Source organism: Oryctolagus cuniculus, chromosome 11 (genome assembly GCF_964237555.1).
Source record: "Oryctolagus cuniculus chromosome 11, mOryCun1.1, whole genome shotgun sequence".
Classification (NCBI taxonomy): Eukaryota; Metazoa; Chordata; class Mammalia; order Lagomorpha; family Leporidae; genus Oryctolagus; species Oryctolagus cuniculus.
In genome coordinates, this window is record NC_091442.1 from 100,705 (window position 1) to 120,488 (window position 19,784).

The window sequence follows — 19,784 nt, forward strand, 5'->3', positions numbered from 1 at the left end:
AGGTCTCCTTTGAGAGGCTCCTAGCGCGGGGAGGGGCTGGCCTGGAACACGGGGTCCCCACACAAAGGCTCTGCGAGGCCAGCCTTGCACCTGCCCTGGCCCCATCCCCACAAGCATGCACCTCAAGCCCTCCCCACGCTAGGTGGGCCACGTCCTGCAGCCCCAGAGCTGGCGCAGAGGCCCCTGCCACGTACGGGGCCTGAAGCTGGCACCAGCTTGGGGGGGGGGGCACTCTGGAGCCCTGCTGTGGGAAGCACCAGGCCCTTAGCAGTGCCCAAGCCGGCACCTAGGGCTCAGCTGCTAACCAGCACCCTCCTGGGTCCCCTCCTGGCCTCGGGGAAAGATGCTCCCTTCCCTGGGCTCTCCTTGCCTTCCCAATCCTGGGGTCCTCTTGGGGGCTCTCCCCCAGGGCCACCCACCTCAGACCCTGAGAGAAGATGAAACTTGGGCTGGTTCTATTGCAAAGAGAATGGGGTAGGCAGATTCTGCCAGGCCCGGGCTACCGGCAGCAGCTGCCTGGCTGGGGGAGGGGCGAGTAGGAGGGGCTGGGGCATTTGTGCACCCGGCATCTGCCTGCTGCAGCCTCCGCTCACTCCCTAATCGCTTTAAAGTTGTACTAATTGAACTAATCAAAAACAGAGTCTGGGTAGGGGGTTGTCGCAGTAGCCAGAGGCCCACCCCCAGTCCAAGCAGACCCCAGAGAAGGGCTGAAGCCCCTGGGCTTCCAGGCCTGGGGGTAGGGCAGGCGGAAGAGCAGGTGAGGGGGGAGCTGTTTCCAGCCCCCAGCCCAGCCCCCACCAGCCTTGAGGGTGGGGCTGGTGGGCACAGCAAGAAAGGGCACAGCTCAGAGACCCCTCCCAGGACAGGACCCAGGTGGGGCTGGCGAGGGAGAAAGACTGGGTGCTCAGGGTCTCACACCTGTGGCTCCATGAGCAGGTACCAGGCACCTGGGGGTGCTTGTGCTGAGCCTGGGTGAGGGTTAGGACTAGGGTTGGGGGGTCCCACAGTTCTCTGTGACCCTGCCACAGCTCATTACAGCGGTGACTGGCAAAGGCACTCCCGCGAGAACCCACAAAACAGACCCTGGCCAGAGCCTCCCCACCCCAAGAGAAGGAGCTGGGAAACAGTCGGGGAGGGGTTTGGGGGTCGGTTTTGTCTCCAGGGAGTGTTCAAACCTTCAGAGGCCCCCACAAGGCCCAGGACATCCCTCTCCAGTCCCTTCCACACCTGCAGCAGTGTCCAGACAGCTCCAGGTCCAGGTCAGACTGCAAACCGCTACACACTCATGTGCCATTCACACACACGTGTCGCATGTAAATGCAAAACATGCCACCCACACAGAGGCACTCATGCCACACACACAGCATATGCACAGTCATGTGCGCACATATCAACACAGGAGCAATCTGTGTGCACATGTGCGTGTTCACATGCCTACACATAAGGCTATATATATATATATATATATAAGTTTTTTTTAAAGATTTATTTTATTCATTTGAAAGACAGGGCTAGAGAGAGAGGTAGAGACAGAAAGAGAAGTCTTCCACCCACTGGTTCACTCCCCAGATGACCACAACAGCCAGAGCTGTGCTGATCTGAAGCCAGGAGCCAGGAGCTTCCTCTGGGTCTCCCACATGGGTGCAGGGGCCCAAGGACTTGGACCATCTTCCACTGCTTTCCCAGGCCATAGCAGAGAGCTGGATTGGAAGAGGAGCAGCTGGGACTAGAACCGGCACCGATATGGGATGCCGGCACTTCAGGCCAGGGCTTTAACCCCCTGTGCCACAGCACCGGCCCCAAGATTTATTTTATTTATTTGAGAGGCAGGGTTAGAAAGAGACAGAGAGAGCAGTCTTACATCTGCTGGTTCGCTCCCCAAATGACTGCAATGGCAAGGGTTGGGCCAGACCAAAGCCAGGAGCCAGGATCTTCCAGGTCTCCCACATGGGTGAGGGGCCCAAGCACTTGGGCCATCTTCCACTGCTTTCCCCGGTGCACTAGCAGGGAGCTGGATAAGTGGAGCAGGCAGGATTCGAACCAGTGCCAATATGGGATGTTTGTATCACAGGCAGCGGCTTTACCCACTACGTCATAAAGCCTGGCCCCACACGTGGTTACATGCATAAGCACCACACTAAGCAAACATTCGCAGGAACATATACATGTGCAAGTAAACACACACTCAAGCATTGCATTCATATGTACCTATACATGTGTACACAAGAACACACACGTGCACATGTAAATACACACACCACCCACACACTGCAGGTACAGCACGTGCATATATATAGGTACATCTGCACAGAAAATATGTGGACATGTGGGCACACACCATTCACATGTATGCAGACATGTGAGTGCGCATGTACACACATGACCTTGTCACTATGAGATGCACCCACATGTTCGCACACACATCGATGCAATCACGCCTCATTGTTTATGCAGCTGCTGTCTCGTGGGTCTCGGAAGCTAGGTGTGGGGTGGGGCTCCCTTCCACCCAGTGAATCTCCCACCAGGAGCTCCCCTAGGCCAGGGGGACAGGGGACACACAGGGGCAGGGGACATGCAGATGGCAAATGAACCAACGGCAGGAACAGGTGCAGGCTCCCCTCACACCTGCAGGGGTGAGTGGCCCAGGAGCCTCTGCAGCCACCAGCAAGCCCATCTTGGTGTCCATGGGCCGAGTGACCAGAGAACCCATGGTGGGCAGTGAGGGTGGGAAGCTCCTCCGCTGGGCAGCGAGTTAGGGTCATGTCTTTGTACAGAGACCCGCAAGCTGGGGGGGTGCCTGGGAGAGAGGGAGGCACGGCTGCGCGTCTGGGAGCCTGAGGGGAGATAGTGGCCAGTGGGGCCCGAGGCCAGGACGCTGGACCACTGGGGCTGATCACAGGGAGCAGCAGGGCCCAGCAGGGCCCAGCAGGCCTGGACAGGCACAGAAGAGACCCCCCTGTCTGGAGGTGGGTAGGCAGTTTCCTGGAAGCCTTGCACAGTACAGGGTCTAGGGAGCGGGGAGCAGAGCAGGGAGAGCGGCTGGGTAATGAGCTGATTGGCAAGTGAGTCCACAGCAATTGCTTGATGAAGAATGTTTACAGTACAATCAGCAGCTGTGCCATAAACAGAAGTTCAGCTGCGTTGTTACAAACCTGGTGAGCACAGGACACGGCTCCCCAGGACCGAGCCAGCCTCCGACACCATGCGTCTCAGACACACGGACATATGTGCCGTCCACACCCACTCACTTTGATCTTGAGACCTATTTTATTTCTTTGAAAGACAGAATGGCAGAGGGAGAGGCAGAGAAAGGTCTTCCATCCCCTGGTTCACTCCTCAATTGGCCGTGACAGTCAGGGCGCAGACAGGCATAAACCCGGAGCCAGGAGCTCCACCAAGGACTCCCACACAAGTGGCAGGGTCTGAGCACTTGGCCCATCTCTGCTGCCTCCCAGGCACCCTGGCAGAGAGCTGGGCTTGGGAACTGGAACTGGCGCTCAGCATGGGATGCTGGCAAAGCCACAGCTTAGCTTCTCACCTGGAGCCTGGAGCAAGAGGACCTGACCCTCCCCAGACTCCGCATCCCCTCTGCCAAGGTGGGATACTGCTGCCTGCCCCACCCAGATCCAGGGTTCACGGCACTGCCAGTTTCTGTCACCCCCGTGCTGGGGGTGCCCCTGCCCCCTTCTCCCCACAAAATTCTGCCTGCGCTCTCTGCCTAGCCTGCCATGGGGGCAGGGGTGAGCTCCGGCCAGGGTGCAGACACATGGATGCTGGGGGCCTTGCTGGTCTCCTGGGATGGTGCGTGTCCCCTCTGCCATCGTCACCGCTCCAGCGTTCACAGGAGCATCCCAGCCAGGCCCCCTGCATCACTCCCAGTGTGACTGCCAGTGTGACCGAGGCTGGGGCCCCCGGCTCAGAGGCTCGGGTACGCAGTCCCCCCTGTGAGGCCCACTGCCAGGCGTGCCGGGGCCTCTGCATGTCCAGTCCTGATGAGCTCTGCATGCCTCCAGCGTCTGCGGCTGTGGAGAGAGGACTGGCAGAGGCGGCACACACCTAGCTTCCCAGTCTGGTGCCGGGGGCAGTGGGAGAGGCTTCTCGTGGACCTCACGCGGGGAACGCTGGTGCCAGATGGCGTTTGTGTGAAGACACCGGAGTGTGGCAAAACAGACACTCGGAGCACAGGCCTACGGTCCCACCTTCCTGTCTGGAACAGGTGACAGTGGCAGGCAAGAGTCCCCAAAACTCCACTGCCTTCTAGAAAGCTCTCGTGCAATCCGCATTGTCCTTATTTTTTTTTTTTTATTTGCTTGTGGTTTTTGGGTGATTCACAAGCTGGAGGCTGGCTCTTGGTGGTGGTGACGCCCACCCCAGCCCTCTGACCTGCACCTGTTTCCAGGGCCCTCACACACCTGCTGCCCACGAAGCCCGCCCACCCTGTGAGGGGCCCTTGCTGCTGCACACATTTCAAGTGTTTTCACCACGGAAGGAAATGGGCGGCACTGCCCGCCTGGAAAACAGAGAAAAGCAGCTCCTCTTCCCGCCCAAGCAGGTTGCACACGGCCATGCAGCACCCCGGCTCAAGCGCCTGTCGGTCTCCCACCAAGCTCCAGGTCTCGGTACAGGTGGAGAGAAACCAGACCTCACAGCGGGAGTCCTCGGGAGCTCAGCTGTCCACGTGGAGACCAGGAGGCACCTGTAGGCACCTATGTAGGGGTCCAGTGGACAGGATGCAGCATGTGGCACTTCCCCCCCAACCCCCACTGGACCCCTGGGGGCTGTGTCCAGGGTCCCCAGGGAGCTCCCCAAGTCAGCATGCTGGCCTGGGGACGCATCCACCGGCGCTGACCACCACCAGGGATGGGAGGGTCCGGCCAGCACTCCAGGCGGCCCAGTCTGCTCAGAAACTGAGACGCCTGACTTCAGTCCCACCCCAGAACAAAGCCTAGTTAGGCCAGGAAGTGAGTGTAACTGGAAGCAAGCAGGGGGAGAGGCACCGGGAGCCCACAAAGCCCAGCTGGGGCCTCCACACGGCCAGGGCCTGAGCAGCCACAGTCAGGAGCCGCCTCTCCAGGAGGAAAAGTCTGCAACAGGCAGGGCCCGGCCGGCACCAGTCACCCAGGCAGGGCCCAGGGCCCCGCTCAGCTCAGCCCTTAGGGAGCGGCACGGGTGCAGACCCTGGCTCCTGACCCCTGACGGGCCGATCAGGGTGTAGACCAACAGAACTTCCTCCATTCCGAGGCAGGCCAAGGCACGAGAGGCCCTGACAGGGAAGCCTTGGACGCGGGACCACGGCTATATGGCAGGCGCTGGGCCTCCGGTGTGGCACCCTGCGGGCGGGGGCGCTGAGGGAAGGGATGCGAACTCGGGGCGGCAGCCGAGGGGCGGGAGTGGCGCGGAGTCCCGCGGGAGCTGCCGGCGCTCGGGAACCCCTCCCCCGCGGCCCCTCCAGACCCCCAGTCCTCAACGGTGCGGCTCCCGAGCCCTCGCCTTTCGGGGGCCGGCTCCCTGCACGCCCCGCTCTCCCGCACTCCCCGCGAGCGGACGCCAGCGCCCTCTGCTGGCCGCGGGGTACGCGGCTCGAGACCCCGCCGGGCGTCGCGGGATCCTACAGGGGCCTCTCTGCGGCCTGGAGGGCGCCCGGGCGAGTCCGGGGCGCCTGGGGTTCAGGTGATTGCAGAGACGCCAGAGTACCGGCTCCTCCTCCACGTGCCGCAGGTGCGCTGCCCGGACGGTGATGTGGCTGTGAGGGGCCAAGGCTTCGTGAGCCTGGGCAGCGAAGGGGCCCCAGCTGGACGCGAGAGCGGTCAACACAGCGCAGAGGATCGTGACGCTGGGGCCCCGCCTGGCGCACTCATGGGCTGCCCCGCCCCCCTGGCCCGTGGGCGGCCCGTGGACAGCCCTCCCGACCACCCTCACCCAGAGCAGGGCGTGCAGTGTATCCACAGATGGCGCCCATCTGCCCAGCACGAACTTCCCAGGGTCTGCGTGGTCTACACGGCAGTGCGTGGACACATGGATGTGGGTGTCGCGTGCGTGTTGGTGACAGGTGCGTGTCAATGACACGGGCACACACCTGGAACCAGGGGCCTCTTCAGCGGCCTCTGTGGGTGGAACGGAGATGGGTCCCATACAAACGCACTCACCCTGCTTCAACACCAGCACGAGGCGGTGAGAGAACTGCCGATGGGAACTCTGTGTCCATCAGTCCCTCCTCCCTGTCTCCATGTCCATCTGTTTCTCTCCCCCTGTGTCTGTCTCGCCCTCTCTCTATTGTGCTTTCTTTTGAATAAATAAATCTTAAAAATAGGAGAGGGGCTGGGGTTGTGGCTAGTGGGTTAAGCATCCCATGTGGGCACTGGTTCACGTCTCTGCTGCTGCATTTCCGATCCAGCTCCCTGGAAGATTCTCTCTCTCTCTGTCTTTCTCAGAGAGAGAGAGAGAGAGAGAGAGAGAGAGAGAAGGAAGAGGAAGAGGAAGAGGGAGGGAGGAAGGGAGGAAGGGAGGAAGGGAGGAGGGAGGGAGGGTCAGGTGCTGTGGCACAGTGGATTAAGCTGCCACCCCGGACACTCACAGGCCACATTAGAGTGATGATTGGTGTCCCAGCTGCTTGGCTTCCAACCCAGCTCCCTGCTAACGGCCTGGGAAAGCAGTGGAAGATGGACCAGTTGCTCAGGCCCCTGCACGCTCGTGGGAGACCTGGATGAAGCTCCTGGCTCCTGGCTTCAGCCTGGCCCAGCTCCAGCCATTGTAGCTGCTTAGTGAGTGAACTAGCAGATGGAAGATATTTCTCTCTCTGTCACTCTGCCTTTCAAATAAATAAATCTTTAAAAACAAATAAAGTTTTAAAAAAAGAAATAGGAAAGGGACCCCATGTGGAAATTTATAAAGAACACCCGACCCAACCCTCCACACAACCCGCGTCCTCCAAGCCAACCCCGCCAGGAGCTGCAGCCTGGAGCTGTTGGAAGTGAGCACAGAGCCCGGGCCCCTCTCTCCCAGGCCTACAGCAAATGGGAGGAGCTGAGTGAAGCTGTGGGTGTGGGAGTCCTGGGACAGACAACAGCCAGTGGGCCTACTGTGCGCCCAAGATGGAGCCCTGGCAGTGGTCCTACTGTGTGCCCAAGAGAGACAGCTACAGGCAAAGCTCCTTGTGAGACCAGCACAGACTTCTAATAGAAGTTTTTGCTTCTGCCATTAAGAATATTTGCCTACCGTGAGATCCGTGTACACACATTTACCCTGAATTTAATTTGCTCTGCAGAATTAACTTGGTTCTTTTACAAATTGCTGGCATGTTGAATATAGACTCATGCTGCTTTGGAATGAAAAATCCACTTAATTCAAGCAGACTGTGTCCGTGAGAACCAGCTCCCAGGCCTGCGCCCCTGGACCACACAGCTCCTGCCGCTCTCACACTGACCCCAGTTCCTCTCCCAGCCCCTCCTGGGTCAGGACCCCCTCTCTACACCTCAGCATTTCTTGGTGCCCCTGTGCCACCCGGAACCCCACCAGGCTCTCCTGGGCCGCTCCTCCCCTCTAGCCATCCTTTCTTCTCCAGTTCTCTCCTGGGTCCTCACATTGCTCCCCCGCCCTAGGAGACCTCAACCGCCTGCACCAGAGCCCTCTGCGGTCCTGGGCCCTGGGCCTCTTCTGACCACTTGAGAGGCCTCCTTCAGGTTGCCCACAGCACGCCCTAAAAGGACAGCGTCATGGTCCCAGAACCTGCTGCTGCTCCAGTTCTGGTCCACAGCAAATGGCCCAGTGCTCATCTGTTTCCCTCCAGGGTCACTCAGGTGAGCTCATTAGTCTGGGGTCCCTGGGCCTCATGGCCTGGAAATGGGGTGATGCCTCTTGGGACCAGGAGATGGTGCTAGGAATAGAACCAGGGCTCCCAGAACCTCTGGTGAAGCAATCTGAATGGATGGGTGAGTGTCACGGATGATGAGGGATGGATGGGTGGTGGGCAGGTGATGGACGGATGACGGATGGTTGGGTGGATGGACAGGTGAGGCATGGGTGGGTGAAAGGGTAGATGTGGATGGGTGATGGGTGGATGATGGACGGATGACAGATGATGGATAGATGGGTGGGTGTTGCTTCTCAGATTCCAGGGCACTCCGACAAAACAGTATCTCATTTCACACTGACAAGAGCAAGATTATTCCCCACCCCTGCACAGATGTGAAATGTCCTGAGTCCGGGTGCTTCTAGCCCAGGTATCCCTACATCAGAGCTGCCCCCTCCTCGATCCCCACCTGCTTCTGGCCTTGATCCTCTGACCACCTGCCTTTCAGCAGCCGGAATGCTTGTTCTGAAACACAAAGGAGACCCTGCGCCTCTGGTGCCTGGACCCTCTGTGGTCCCTCCTGCCCTCGGCCAAATCCACGGCCCTGAGTCCAGCCCCACCTGCCCGCCAGCCTCGCCCCACACACTGACGTCAGCCTTCTCCTCAGCCTGAGGCCAGCCAGGCTGTCCGCTCCCCAGGAGGCGGCCCTGCCCCCGACCAAGGACAGCCCCACAAGGACCACCACGGAGCCCGGGTCTCTGCACCAGAGAGCGCTTGCCCCTCCCTCCTCAGAAGGGGAGGACAGAGCCACGGTCCTCCCCAGGCCGAAGTCACTGCTGGGGACTCCCTGGAATGTGTCCAGGCGCCTCTGGGAAGGGCCCACAGGGCCTGGCCTGGGGCAGAGGAAAACACGCCGTTCCTACTCAGGACTGACCGCTGGGGGGCAGGGTTGGGCTGTGTCGTGAAGAACCGGCTCAGCCTGGGGCAACCCAGCTAAGGACCCCTGCCCTCTGGGGAAATGGCTGCCGCTGTGTTTGGGCAGAGCCCCAGTGGCAAGTCCAGGCCCAGGCTGAGAATCCCACATACACCCCACCTCCAGGAAGCCCTCGGGATGTGGGGTCAGTGTCCTCCAGTACCCATCCAGGCTCCTTCCAGCTCAGCACACCCTGACCAAGCCCTCGCCCTGCCTCACCTCACCCTAATCTCCACACCGACCTGCAAGCATGCGGGGGCTCAGAGAGGTTGGGTAACTTGCCCTGAGCCATACAACAGAGCAGCTCCTGGCGTGTGCCGGCCTCCACCCGTCTGCACCCATACACGGCAAGGGGGCTCCGCCTCCACACGCCCTTGGGGTGCACACAGGGAGACGGAGAGGAGGCAAGGAGCCCAGTCTCAGCCTCTGACATCCGGGACCTGAGAGGGCCTTACCCACTGCCCTGGGTCCCTGTGGGCAGGAAGCGTTGCCAAGGCGATGAGCCTGGCCCTGAGTGTGAGCCCCTCCCACAGCTCACGTCTGCAGAGCCCCCTCCCCCAGGGAGCTCAGGGCAGCGTGTGAGGGGTGGTCCCAGCTGGCCATAGTCAGCTGCTGCTGGCGTCTCCAGCTGGAAGCCGAGGGTCCTGTTGTCCCAGAAGCCGCAGGCCCATGCTGGGGACAGCAGATGGCTCTGGACACAGGAAGTGGCACTAAGCTGAGGACCACAAACACGGTGACAGCGGATGCCCTAGGCCAAGCCCAGCTAGGCTCCTGCCAGGATCAGCTGGACTAGAGTCCGCCTCTCCCTCAGGGGTCCAAACCTCATCAGCTAGGATTCCAGAGGTCAAAGAGAAGCTAGGGCCACAAAACTGTCCACGCCCGAGCTGCCAGCTCGCAGGAGCTCTGCCCACCCCCCGCCCCTGCTCAGGCAGCAGCCTGGGGCTGCAGGGCCCAGCAGAGGACACGGCCTGCCTCCTACGGTGCCGTGGCCCTGTCTGTCCCTGAGGCTGACAGGTGAGGGCTGGGGACAGGGGAGCAGAAGCTGCCAGTTCTGGATTCAAACCTCAGCCCACCCGTTTGGGTACCAAAAACTGTGGTAGCCACAGGCCCTGTCTGTGTGTCTGCCACAGGGCCCGGCCAGCAGCGAGGGAGGAGGGACCTGACACTGGCCTCCCCTGCGCTCCCTGCTGGGGACCATCTCGGAGCTGGGGCCTTGGGCAAGGAAGCCTGGGCCCTGGTCAGGCCTCTTCACACCGGCACCGCGCCTGAGCTGTGCCAGCCAGAGTGCCCATGCGGCTTTCACACAGATCCAGCTGAGACGCAGGGAGGTGACCACCCACCCTCACAGCAGCCTCAGGACTGCCACGTCCTCCTCTCCCGCCAAAAGCCCCAGCACGGAGCCGGCAAGCCATCCGAGACCCACGGGGTGTCCTCGAGCCGTCCCTTCTCTGCCTCCCTCGTATCCGGGCCTGAGCACATGGGGACGGGCAGGGAAGACAGGGCTGCACCTTCCGGGTCACCAGCCCCAAAGGACCAGCCTCAGAGGACGCTGGCTTCCCTGCTCAGCTGTGCCCCCCACACACACACCCCTGCCTGGCCAAAGGCTCCAGCCTGGACAGAGCTGCAGTCCTCATGTGGGCCTGGGGTCCAGCCTCAGCCCCCTCTTCTGCCTGCTGCCAGGGTGGTGACAAAGAGTACCCCCCCACGAACCTTGGCCACAGGTGCCACCCCCACCTTCACCCGGCCCCAGCCCAGTCTGGGCCAGTGGAGTTCGTGGATGACTGTCACACCTTGGAGCAAGGGGACAGGTGGGCCCAGGGCAGTCGTCCAGCAGGAGGTCCATGGCTGGGGTCCCCCCAGTCCTGGTGTGTCCAGACCATGCCCGGCACTGCGCAGAAGACGGATCTGGAAGGAGAGGCTAGCACAGGCAGAGGTCGGCACTGCCTCCTGGGTCTGCTTCCCCACAGCCCCCTCAGCGCCCCACCCCGTGCAGGCAGTGGACGAAGCCACGGCTCTAGTGCCACGGCCTTCCCTGTCCATGGGGAAGGTATAGGTGGTGGGCAGTGCCCTCCCAGCCCCGCAGCCGCAGCTCCTCTCGTGCCGCCCACCCAGGACGCCTCCAGGACCACTCAGCCAGTGCAGGCCGAGGATGACATCATGGTAAGAGGTGACCCCTGGGCTCTGAGCATCCATGTGCTGGACAGAAGGACCGTGCAAGGTCAAGGAGAGCAGGCCTGAGGGGCACGTGTGTGGCCATGTGCGGAGGCAGGCAGGTGGGACGGGGAGTCAGCAACAACGTGGGCGAGATGCTGTGGGCACAGCACGGATCACACACAAGCACGGGGTGTGGGGCTGGGATCTCCAGTCCTTGGGCAGCTGCAGCTTCTGCAGTGTCTCGGGCCAGCACCCCCATCAGAGCTCAGGAGGGAGAAAAGCAGAGGAGGGGGGCAAGGCCCAACTCCTCTCAACCCCAAGAGGCCCCCGTCCTGGCCCCTCAGCTGCCAGCATGCGTCTGTCCCATTCCAAGAACAGGGGAGCTGGGAGATGAGTCTCCCTCACCCCAGACCCTCTCCAGAGCCTTGCCCGCCTGCTGCATCTACCCACCGGCCTGGGATCAACAGGTCCGCCCCGAACGACGCCCACAGCCCAGGCCCAGGCCCAGCCCCATCCGCTGGCGTGAACACAGCCTTGTGCAGTTTCGCTGCAGAGCCACCGGGCCTGGCTGTCTGCCTGTCATTGCCCCGCTCTGTGAGTGCCAGCGAGAATCAGCCGACCTGGCCCAGGAGGCTTTGTGAGGAGTTCCAGACTGAGAAAGCCAGGCCCGAGGCATTCCGGGGCCCATCCCTGGGGCAGACACGGCACCCCAGCATGGGCTGTCAGGCCCGGGCCACCGCCTGCCTCCCTGGAGACTGGAAGGCACTGGCTCCTGCACCCTCCCGGCCCCCCACGCATGCTCCCCACTGGCCACAACTGCTCCCCGACCTTGCAGCCCTCTGCATCCCCAACCTCAGTGAGCACCACTTCCTGTAAACTGAGACCACCCAGGACACGCCCCAAAGTCAACACCTCCTGCCCGGGCCCCGCCCCTCCTGTGCCTCTGGATGGAAGGGGAGGGGGAGGTATTCCAGTGATCGCCTCCAACAAGCCTCCCAGCAGACGGGCCTGGGCCCTCCAGGGAGCAGGTGCCTCCTCCTCCTTCCTGTTTGCGTGTTTAAGCTTCTCTGGGAGACCTGCTGCCTACCCGCCTACCCGTGCCTGGGAGGGTGGGGCTCAGGCAGGCAGACCTCACCCCAGCGCTGCCGGGGAGGCCTCAAGGCTCCACCTGGCTGCCCAGAAACCCTGCCTCCCAAAGGCCTCCCTCAGGGCTGACCATGCCCAGAGGACCTTCTGCACCCTGACTCTGACCTCACGGCACCCACCATTGCCAGGACCAGCCCCCTGCAAGCCCCTTCCTGGCCTCCCCCCCACCCCAACACATAGGACCTCTGCCTCCACCCTGCAGGTGCACCCCGCAGCCCTCTCCCAGGGCCCTCACCCCGACACGGGGAAGGTCCCCCCTCCCTCACCCTGACACTAGCAGGTCCCTACTCCCTCCTCACCCCCACAACTGCAGGTCCCCCCTCCCTCCTCACCCCCACACCTGCAGGTCCCCCCTCCCTCCTCACCCCCACACCTGCGGGTCCCCACTCCCTCCTCACCCCCACACCTGTGGGTCCCCACTCCCTCCTCACCCCCACACCTGCGGGTCCCCCCTCCCTCCTCACCCCCACACCTGTAGGTTCTGCTGTCTTCAGGCTTCTGGCTCTGGGGGTGTGGCCTGTGAGACCTGCCCTCCTCTGCAGGTGCGTGGCCACTGTGATTTCCCTGTGCATTCCTGAGTTTGCGGAGCCCGTGTGTGTGAGGGGTGCAGCATGCACTCACGTGTGTGTCTGTGGGTGTGAGGGGTGTGCAGACACCAACACAGGCACCCTCAGAGGCAGGTGGTGGGTGTGACATGAGAGGAAAGCCAGCAAGCACTGAGTGTGCTCCAGACCAGGCTGTGTCAGGGTCCCGACACTCCCTCCTGCCTCGAGGCTGCCCTCTGACCCCTGCCCAGTGGACGGTGTGGCCGAGTTCTGCCTTCCCCCAGTCCCTGTGAGACCCCCCCACACACAGCACATTCACAGCACTGGGATGCATGCTGCCACAAACCAGCACCCCAGACCCTCCACCGCATGCAGCCCATGCCTGCTCCAGCTCTGGCCTGCCCACACCCTGGGGCCCCTGCGCTGGTGTTACAAGGTCCACTCATTCCTGAAGCTGGAAGCCCTTCCCCAGGGTGAGGCTCACCGTCAGCTGGAATGAGGCCTGCCAGGGTCCAACAAGGCTGGGGCAAGGCAGCGCCCCTGGAGCTGGGCGTCCAGCACGTGGGCCACGGTGAGGCTTCTGCAGCACTGCTTCCCCGGGGGCCGAGCCCATGCAGTCCATGGGCGAGGAGCCTCGCACCTGTGTATGGCACCCCTGTCTCAAACCCCCATGCCTCACCCAGGCCCCATCCCCCTCCCCCCCAGGACCCCATCCCCCAACTCCCTCACCCCAGGACCCTCTCCCCACCTTCTTCCCTCCCATGTGACTCGAGGGTGTGGAGCCAGACCAGGCCCAGGAGAGAGGAGAGAGGATCCAGGAGGGGCCTGACACTGGGGTGAAAGGAGCCCCAGCAGGGAGACTGGGCTGTGACACCAAGAACGGCTGGGCAGCCTGCAGGAGGCTGGGAAGGCCCCCGTGGTACAGGACCACAGCTGGCCACATGAAGACAGGCATCAGCCTGGCTCCTGAGATAGGCAGCACAGGAGAGCCCCCCAGCACCCCAAGAGCAGCCCTGCACATCCGGCTCCAGCACCCTCAGGACAGCAGGAGGGGCCCCTCCCAGGGCCAGGCACTCTGTCACAGCCCAGCAGTGGTGGACCAGGCCACTGTACGCCAGGCCTGACCCCTCTCTGGTCTCCAGGAGCCGTGAACTGGCCCAGCACCTCCCTCCCCACCCCACAAACACCCTCACACTCCTCATGGGTGCTAAACAGCACCCCCTGACCTCCCGGGGCCTCAGCCTCCGCCTCCATGGCACCACAGACAGCTGGCATCCACAGGGCCACAAGGGCCCTGGGCGGGGAGCCCCAGACCCGTCCACAGCACCCAGTTCTGGTCCTGATGCAGCTGTGGGGACCGGCGGACTCCACACAGCAGCTCCAGTGCGAGGGGCCCTGGGGATGTGGGCTGAGGGCACACAAGCAGCTCCAGAGTCTGATGGAGTGGGGGGCTGGGAACTGCCAGTCCTGCCCAGGACGGGGGGGTTCTCGCCCCAAGCAGACAGCAGCTGTGACCTGGAGCACACGCCTCCTGCAGCCTCCTGCGCGCCTGCTTTCTGCACAAGTCTGCGTTCCTCTTTCCCTAAAGACAGGCACGAAGTTGGCTGTTTGCAGCCAACAAGTTCTGCTTCCTCGTAGGGGCCGTGCAGTCCCTGGACCCCCAGGCCCCCAGACACAGGGCAGCAACTCCCATGTGAGCAGACAACAAACACGCACAGGGGCGGGGCAAGACAGCCATGGACACAGGCTAGGGTGCCCAGGTCCACAGTGGCCCCAGACAGAGACACAAATGCCCTCGGTACCCTCTGTCTGCAGACTTGGGCACACTCAGAGGCCCCACCACCAGGCAACCCCCCAACACACAGGCACATGTGTGCATGGCCATGAAGCCCCCAGCACTAGGTGGCCCCCCAACACACAGGCACACATGTGCACGGCCATGGAGCCCCTGGCACGAGCTACCCCCAAACAGGCAGCCACACATGTGCACAGCCATGGAGCCCCCAGCACCAGGCACTCCCCAACACGCAGGCACACATGTGCACAGCCACAGTCCCAGGCCCCGGGACAGCCAACGGCAGGAGCTGCTGCAGCTGGGGTGGAGCTGGGCCTGCCTCCTGGAGCTGCGTCAGCTGAGGCCCCGCCCCCCCTCCCTGTGCACCAGCTCTGCCCCCAGCTGGGAACCTCACTGGAAGCGGCAGAGGCAGCGGCTGGACAGCTCCGGGAAGCTTCCCCTGCTGTGGCGTGCAGTCGGAGACTCCTGCCAGGTCTGGCAGCGAGAGCCCACACGTTCGGCCACGAGGCTCGGGACAGGCCAGTGGAGAGGACAGCAGGTGAGCAGCGGGGTCTGCAGTGTGGCACAGGTGGGGGCGGTGGAGACACGCCGGGCGGTGGGGCTGGGAAGGGGCTGCTTTGGTTCCACTTTGGTCCTGTGCTGGGGTGGCCGGGGCAAGGGCAGAGGCAGGCAGACCCGGTCACCTCTTTCCAGGAAGGGCCCGGCGGCCTGCGCCCTGCAGGAGGAGGGGGCTTGGAAGGGAAGTGACCCCCGTGAGTGCTGTCCCGGAGGAAGCTGGCAGAGGCCTCGTGCACCCAGCAGCCTCCCCATCACTCCAGGCCTGGCGGGCGGCTGCCGCCTCTGCCACACACCCTGTGGTGCTGGTGCTCCGGTGGCCACATCCCACAGTTCCTGGTCGTTTATCTCCCAGAATCCAGCCCGAGACACCCCTCCTGGAAGCCCACCGCCAGGCCCCTACCTGCCCAGGGCACCAGCTGCTGAGGGCCGGCCTCGACATGCAGGCCACAGGAACCCCGGAGTCCCTGGACAGGAAGGGCCCGTCCTTCCCGCACACAGTGAGTGTCGGCCCCTGTCAGGACAACAGCACGGGGCCCAACGCCACCTGCCCTGAGCTGCCGCCAGCCCTCGCAGCCCTGTACGTGGTGCTGCCCACCGTGTACTCTGTGATCTGCGCCGTGGGGCTGACCGGCAACACAGCCGTCATCTACGTGGTCCTCAGAGCGCCCAAGATGAAGACGGTGACCAATGTGTTCATCTTGAACCTGGCTGTGGCCGACGGGCTCTTCACGCTGGTGCTGCCGGTGAACATCGCGGAGCACCTGCTGCAGCGCTGGCCTTTCGGGGACCTGCTGTGCAAGCTGGTACTGGCCATCGACCACTACAACATCTTCTCCAGCGTCTACTTCCTGGCCGTGATGAGCGTGGACCGCTACCTGGTGGTGCTGGCCACAGTGCAGTCTCGCCGCGCACCCCGGCGCACCCACCGAGGCGCCAAGCTCACCAGCCTGTGCGTCTGGCTGGGTGTGACCCTGCTGGTCCTGCCGTTCTTCTCCTTCGCGGGCGTCTACAGCAACGAGCTGCAGGTCCCCAGCTGCGGGCTCAGCTTCCCGCGGCCCGAGCGGGCCTGGTTCAAGGCCAGCCGCATCTACACCCTGGTGCTGGGTTTTGTGGTGCCCGTGTGCACCGTGTGCGTGCTGTACGCGGACCTGCTGCGCAGACTGCGGGCCGTCCGGCTCTGCTCCGGAGCCAAGGCTCTGGGCAAGGCCAAGCGGAAAGTCACGGTGCTGGTGTTTGCCGTCCTGGCCGCGTGCCTGCTCTGCTGGACGCCCTTCCACCTGGCCTCCGTCGTGGCCCTGACCACAGACATGCCCCAGACCACCCTGGTCATCAGCATCTCCTACGTCATCACTAGCCTCAGCTACGCCAACTCATGCCTCAACCCGTTCCTCTATGCCTTCCTGGACGACAACTTCCGCAAGAGTTTCCGCACGCTGTTCCCATGCGGCGCGGCCTGAGAGCCCCTCCAGGAGCACCCCGCCTCCCCACAACCCAGCCCCACCCAGGCTGCGCCACCCCACCCCACCCCACCCCGCCGGCCTCATCCAGGCAGCGCCCCACGTCCTGGAGTCCTGCCCACCCCTCCAGGAGCCTCTGCGTCCCCGCTTCCCCTCACGGGCCCGGCCTGGGCTGTGCCCCGCCCACCCTGCCCAGGCAGCGCCCCATCCAGGCAGTGCCCCGCTTTTTCTAATAGATTTATTTGATTATTTTACTTGAAAGGCAGAGTGACAGAAAGAGAGGGAGGGACCTGCTCCGTGGGTAAAGCCACCACCTGCAGTGCCAGCATCCCAGATGGGCGTGGGTTCAAGTCCCAGCTGCTCTACTTCTGATCCAGCTCTCTGCTATGGCCTGGGGAAACAGTGGAAGATGGTTCAAGTCCTTGGGCCCCTGCACCTGGGTGGGAGGCCCAGAAGAAGCAGCCAACTGGGAAGTGAACCAGCAGATGGAAGACCTCTCTCTCTGCCTCTCCTTCTCTCTCTGTAACTCTGACTTTCAAATAGATACATAAATCTTTTAAAAAGAAAGGAAGGAAGAGACAGGGTGTCCATGTGCTCATTCACTTTACAAGTGGCCACAGCGGCCAGGTCAAAGACGGAACAGGAGCTCCATCTGGGTCTCCTACACGGGTGCAGGGGCCCAGGCACCCAAAGGTCTCCACGAGCATTAGCAGGGCGCTGGACGGGAAGTGGAGCAGCGGGGGCTCAGCTCACACAGCACCAGCCCCGTCTTTGATATCTCCTAGCGACAGAGGCCCCAGAAGTCGGCCTCTACCTTCAGAGACAGCCAGAGCTAGGTTCTCTCTCCTGTCTGCCTCCTGGACAGCCCCGAGCAGACAGCAGCAGGCGCTCAGGTCCCAGCAGGAGGTCCTGACACAACAGGAGCCCTGAATCCACCCACAGAGACCCCACTGCCCCTGTCATCCCAGGGCCAGCCCTGAGCCTCACAGCCGAGAGCCACTGGGCTCCTCCAGGTTGCATCAGGAGGTGACCGAGCTGGGCAGCCCAGGCAGCAAAACCCAGGGTCTCTGCAGAGGCCGAGGGCACCTATGTCAAAGACCAAGAGACCTCTCGCTGGGAGGCCTGTGCCCTGTGTGTCCCCCCTATCCAGGGGCCACATGTCACCTGCAGGGGCTCGCACCTGGAACCCCTAGGCCTGGACCCAGCCAGCAGCAGCTGCTATGAGCCTCAGGCTTGGGAGGGGCTCCCAGGTGCAGGGTCAGAGACCCCTGATTCCAGGCGGAAGGGCCGAGCAGGTCCCCAAAGACCACCCGGTGGGCCTGGCCCCTCTGGTTGAGTCTGGGGTCTCAGCCTTGCCTCTGGGTGCGGTCAGGACCCAGGCTCACCACCCCAGCCTGCGTCCGGTGCAAGCCCACCCACCCCCACCACCACCACATTCTCCAGCCTGCCTGAGCCCCCTCAGGTGTCACCGCTGTCGTGAACGCTCACGGCAGGGGGTCAGGAATCAGCGTGCCTTTTTCAGATGGTTTAGACTCAGGGTCCTGAGAGGTCGCAACCCAGGTGTGGCCAAGGCTCTGGTCACCTGAAGCCTCGGCTGCTGGGCGCGTGGACAGCTGCTCAGGGCCCCCCGGGAAGCCAGCGAGAGTGGGCAGGAGAAAACTGACCTGTCTGGGGGGCGCTGGCCGCCCTCCCCGACTCTGTGCAGCAGCAGGGAGTGGCCAGGCCTGGGGTGGGGGACGTGTGTGCAGCAAACACCCGCACCCCCGCCTCCGCGGGAGAACGAGCTGTTCTCGGCCCCTTTCCTGCGTGAGAGTGCGCGGCAGTCACACCTCGCTGCAGAGCCGCCTAATTGCCGAGCGAGCCGCGGCTGCGCTGAGTCAAGAGCTCCCTGAGCACACGGGCGAGCGGTAACGAGTGTGAAAGAGGCGCAGCGCCTGAGCAGGCGGAGGCAGGGGCCGCCTTTCGCCCTCGGGTGGGGGTCCCCCCTCTGCCCCCACTGGCCACCCTCCGTGGCTCATCTCCCTGAAGACCCACGCCATGTGTCCTGCAGAGATGCTGCCCATCCGCGGCCAAGGATGGGAGCCTCAGAGAAAGCCCCGCCCCACGTATCTGTCCACGAGGAGCCTGATGCAGATCAGCACGGCCAGGGGGTCAACAGACCAGCCCCCAGCCCAGGGGGAGACCCAAGGCCTGGGCAGCCACAGACTGTCAGGAGGGGTGAGGGAGGCCTGTTCTCACAGGGGCCCTGTCCCAGCAAGCGGCTGACCCCCGCCCACCCGCACCGTGGACTTCCTGATGCAGGGGTGGGGAGGAGGCCATACTGGAGCACGCCCCCTGCCCAGGGCTCAGGCCCTTCCAGCCCCAGGCCTCACGGCCACCGCTGCTCTGCCCTCAGGCCCCCCGGGCTCCACCTGCCTGTGGCCACTTGCCCCAGGCCAGGGGAGAGCCCAAAGCAGCAGGTGAGGCCCACAGGGCCCGGGCCCTGCCAGAGCCAGGAGGGCTCAGCAGTCTCCTCTACACAGAGGCGAAAACCAAGGCTCAGAGGAACCAGGTTTCAGCAGGTGCAGCGGTGGGCAGGGGCAGGGTACAGGGAGGCTGGGGTGTGGGGCGGGGAGCGGGGTGCAGGGAGGCTGGGGTATGGGGCGGGGGGGCAGGGTACAGGGAGGCTGGGGTGCGGGGCGGGGTGCAGGGAGGCTGGGGTGTGGGGCGGGGAGCGGGGTGCAGGGAGGCTGGGATGTGGGGCGGGGGGGCGGGGTACAGGGAGGCTGGGGTGCGGGACGGGGGGCAGGGTACAGGGAGGCTGGGGTGCGGGGCGGGGTGCATGGAGGCTGGGGTGCGGGGCGGGGGGGCAGGGTACAGGGAGGCTGGGGTGCGGGTGGGTGTGGGCATGGAGCATGGGGGCAGGAGTGTGGGGACAGGGGTGTGGGGACAGGGGCGTGGGGGTGTGGAGCATGGCAGCAGGGGTTCAGAGAGTCTGGGGTGCAGATGGGTATGGGCGCAGGGCGTGGGGGCAGGGGTACAGGGAGGCTAGGGTGTGGGCAAGTAGGGGTGTGGGGCATGGGGGCAGGGGTGCAGGGAGACTGGGGCGCAGTGTGGGGGCGTGGAGCATGGGGACGCAGAGCGTGGGGGCAGGGGCGTGGGGGCAGCCCATATGGGACATCCTGGGAGCCAGGGCCCTGCCTCCAACGTCCCTACCCCTGCCTGGCCAGCCTTCTGGTGGACACAAGCTGTGGGTGGCGGCCCTGGGCTCCCAGGTGGTGACACGGTCAGCAGCCCAGGGCCTCACACGTGAACCCCCGGCTGCTTGGGGCCTCCCTCCCGATTTCCCCTGATGCTGAATTTTGGTCTCAAAAGCAACACGTCGGCC

General features: G+C 63.6%; 1 protein-coding gene across 1 annotated transcript; it reads left to right on the forward strand.

Moving 5' to 3' along the window:
* The first annotated feature begins 15,315 nt into the window (after nt 1-15,315).
* Nucleotides 15,316-16,417, forward strand: NPBWR2 (neuropeptides B and W receptor 2). The gene has a single exon (XM_051829148.2). The coding sequence runs from the start codon at nt 15,398-15,400 to the stop codon at nt 16,415-16,417; it is 1,020 nt and encodes a 339-aa protein (XP_051685108.2). The 5' UTR covers nt 15,316-15,397.
* Nucleotides 16,418-19,784: the final 3,367 nt, after the last annotated feature.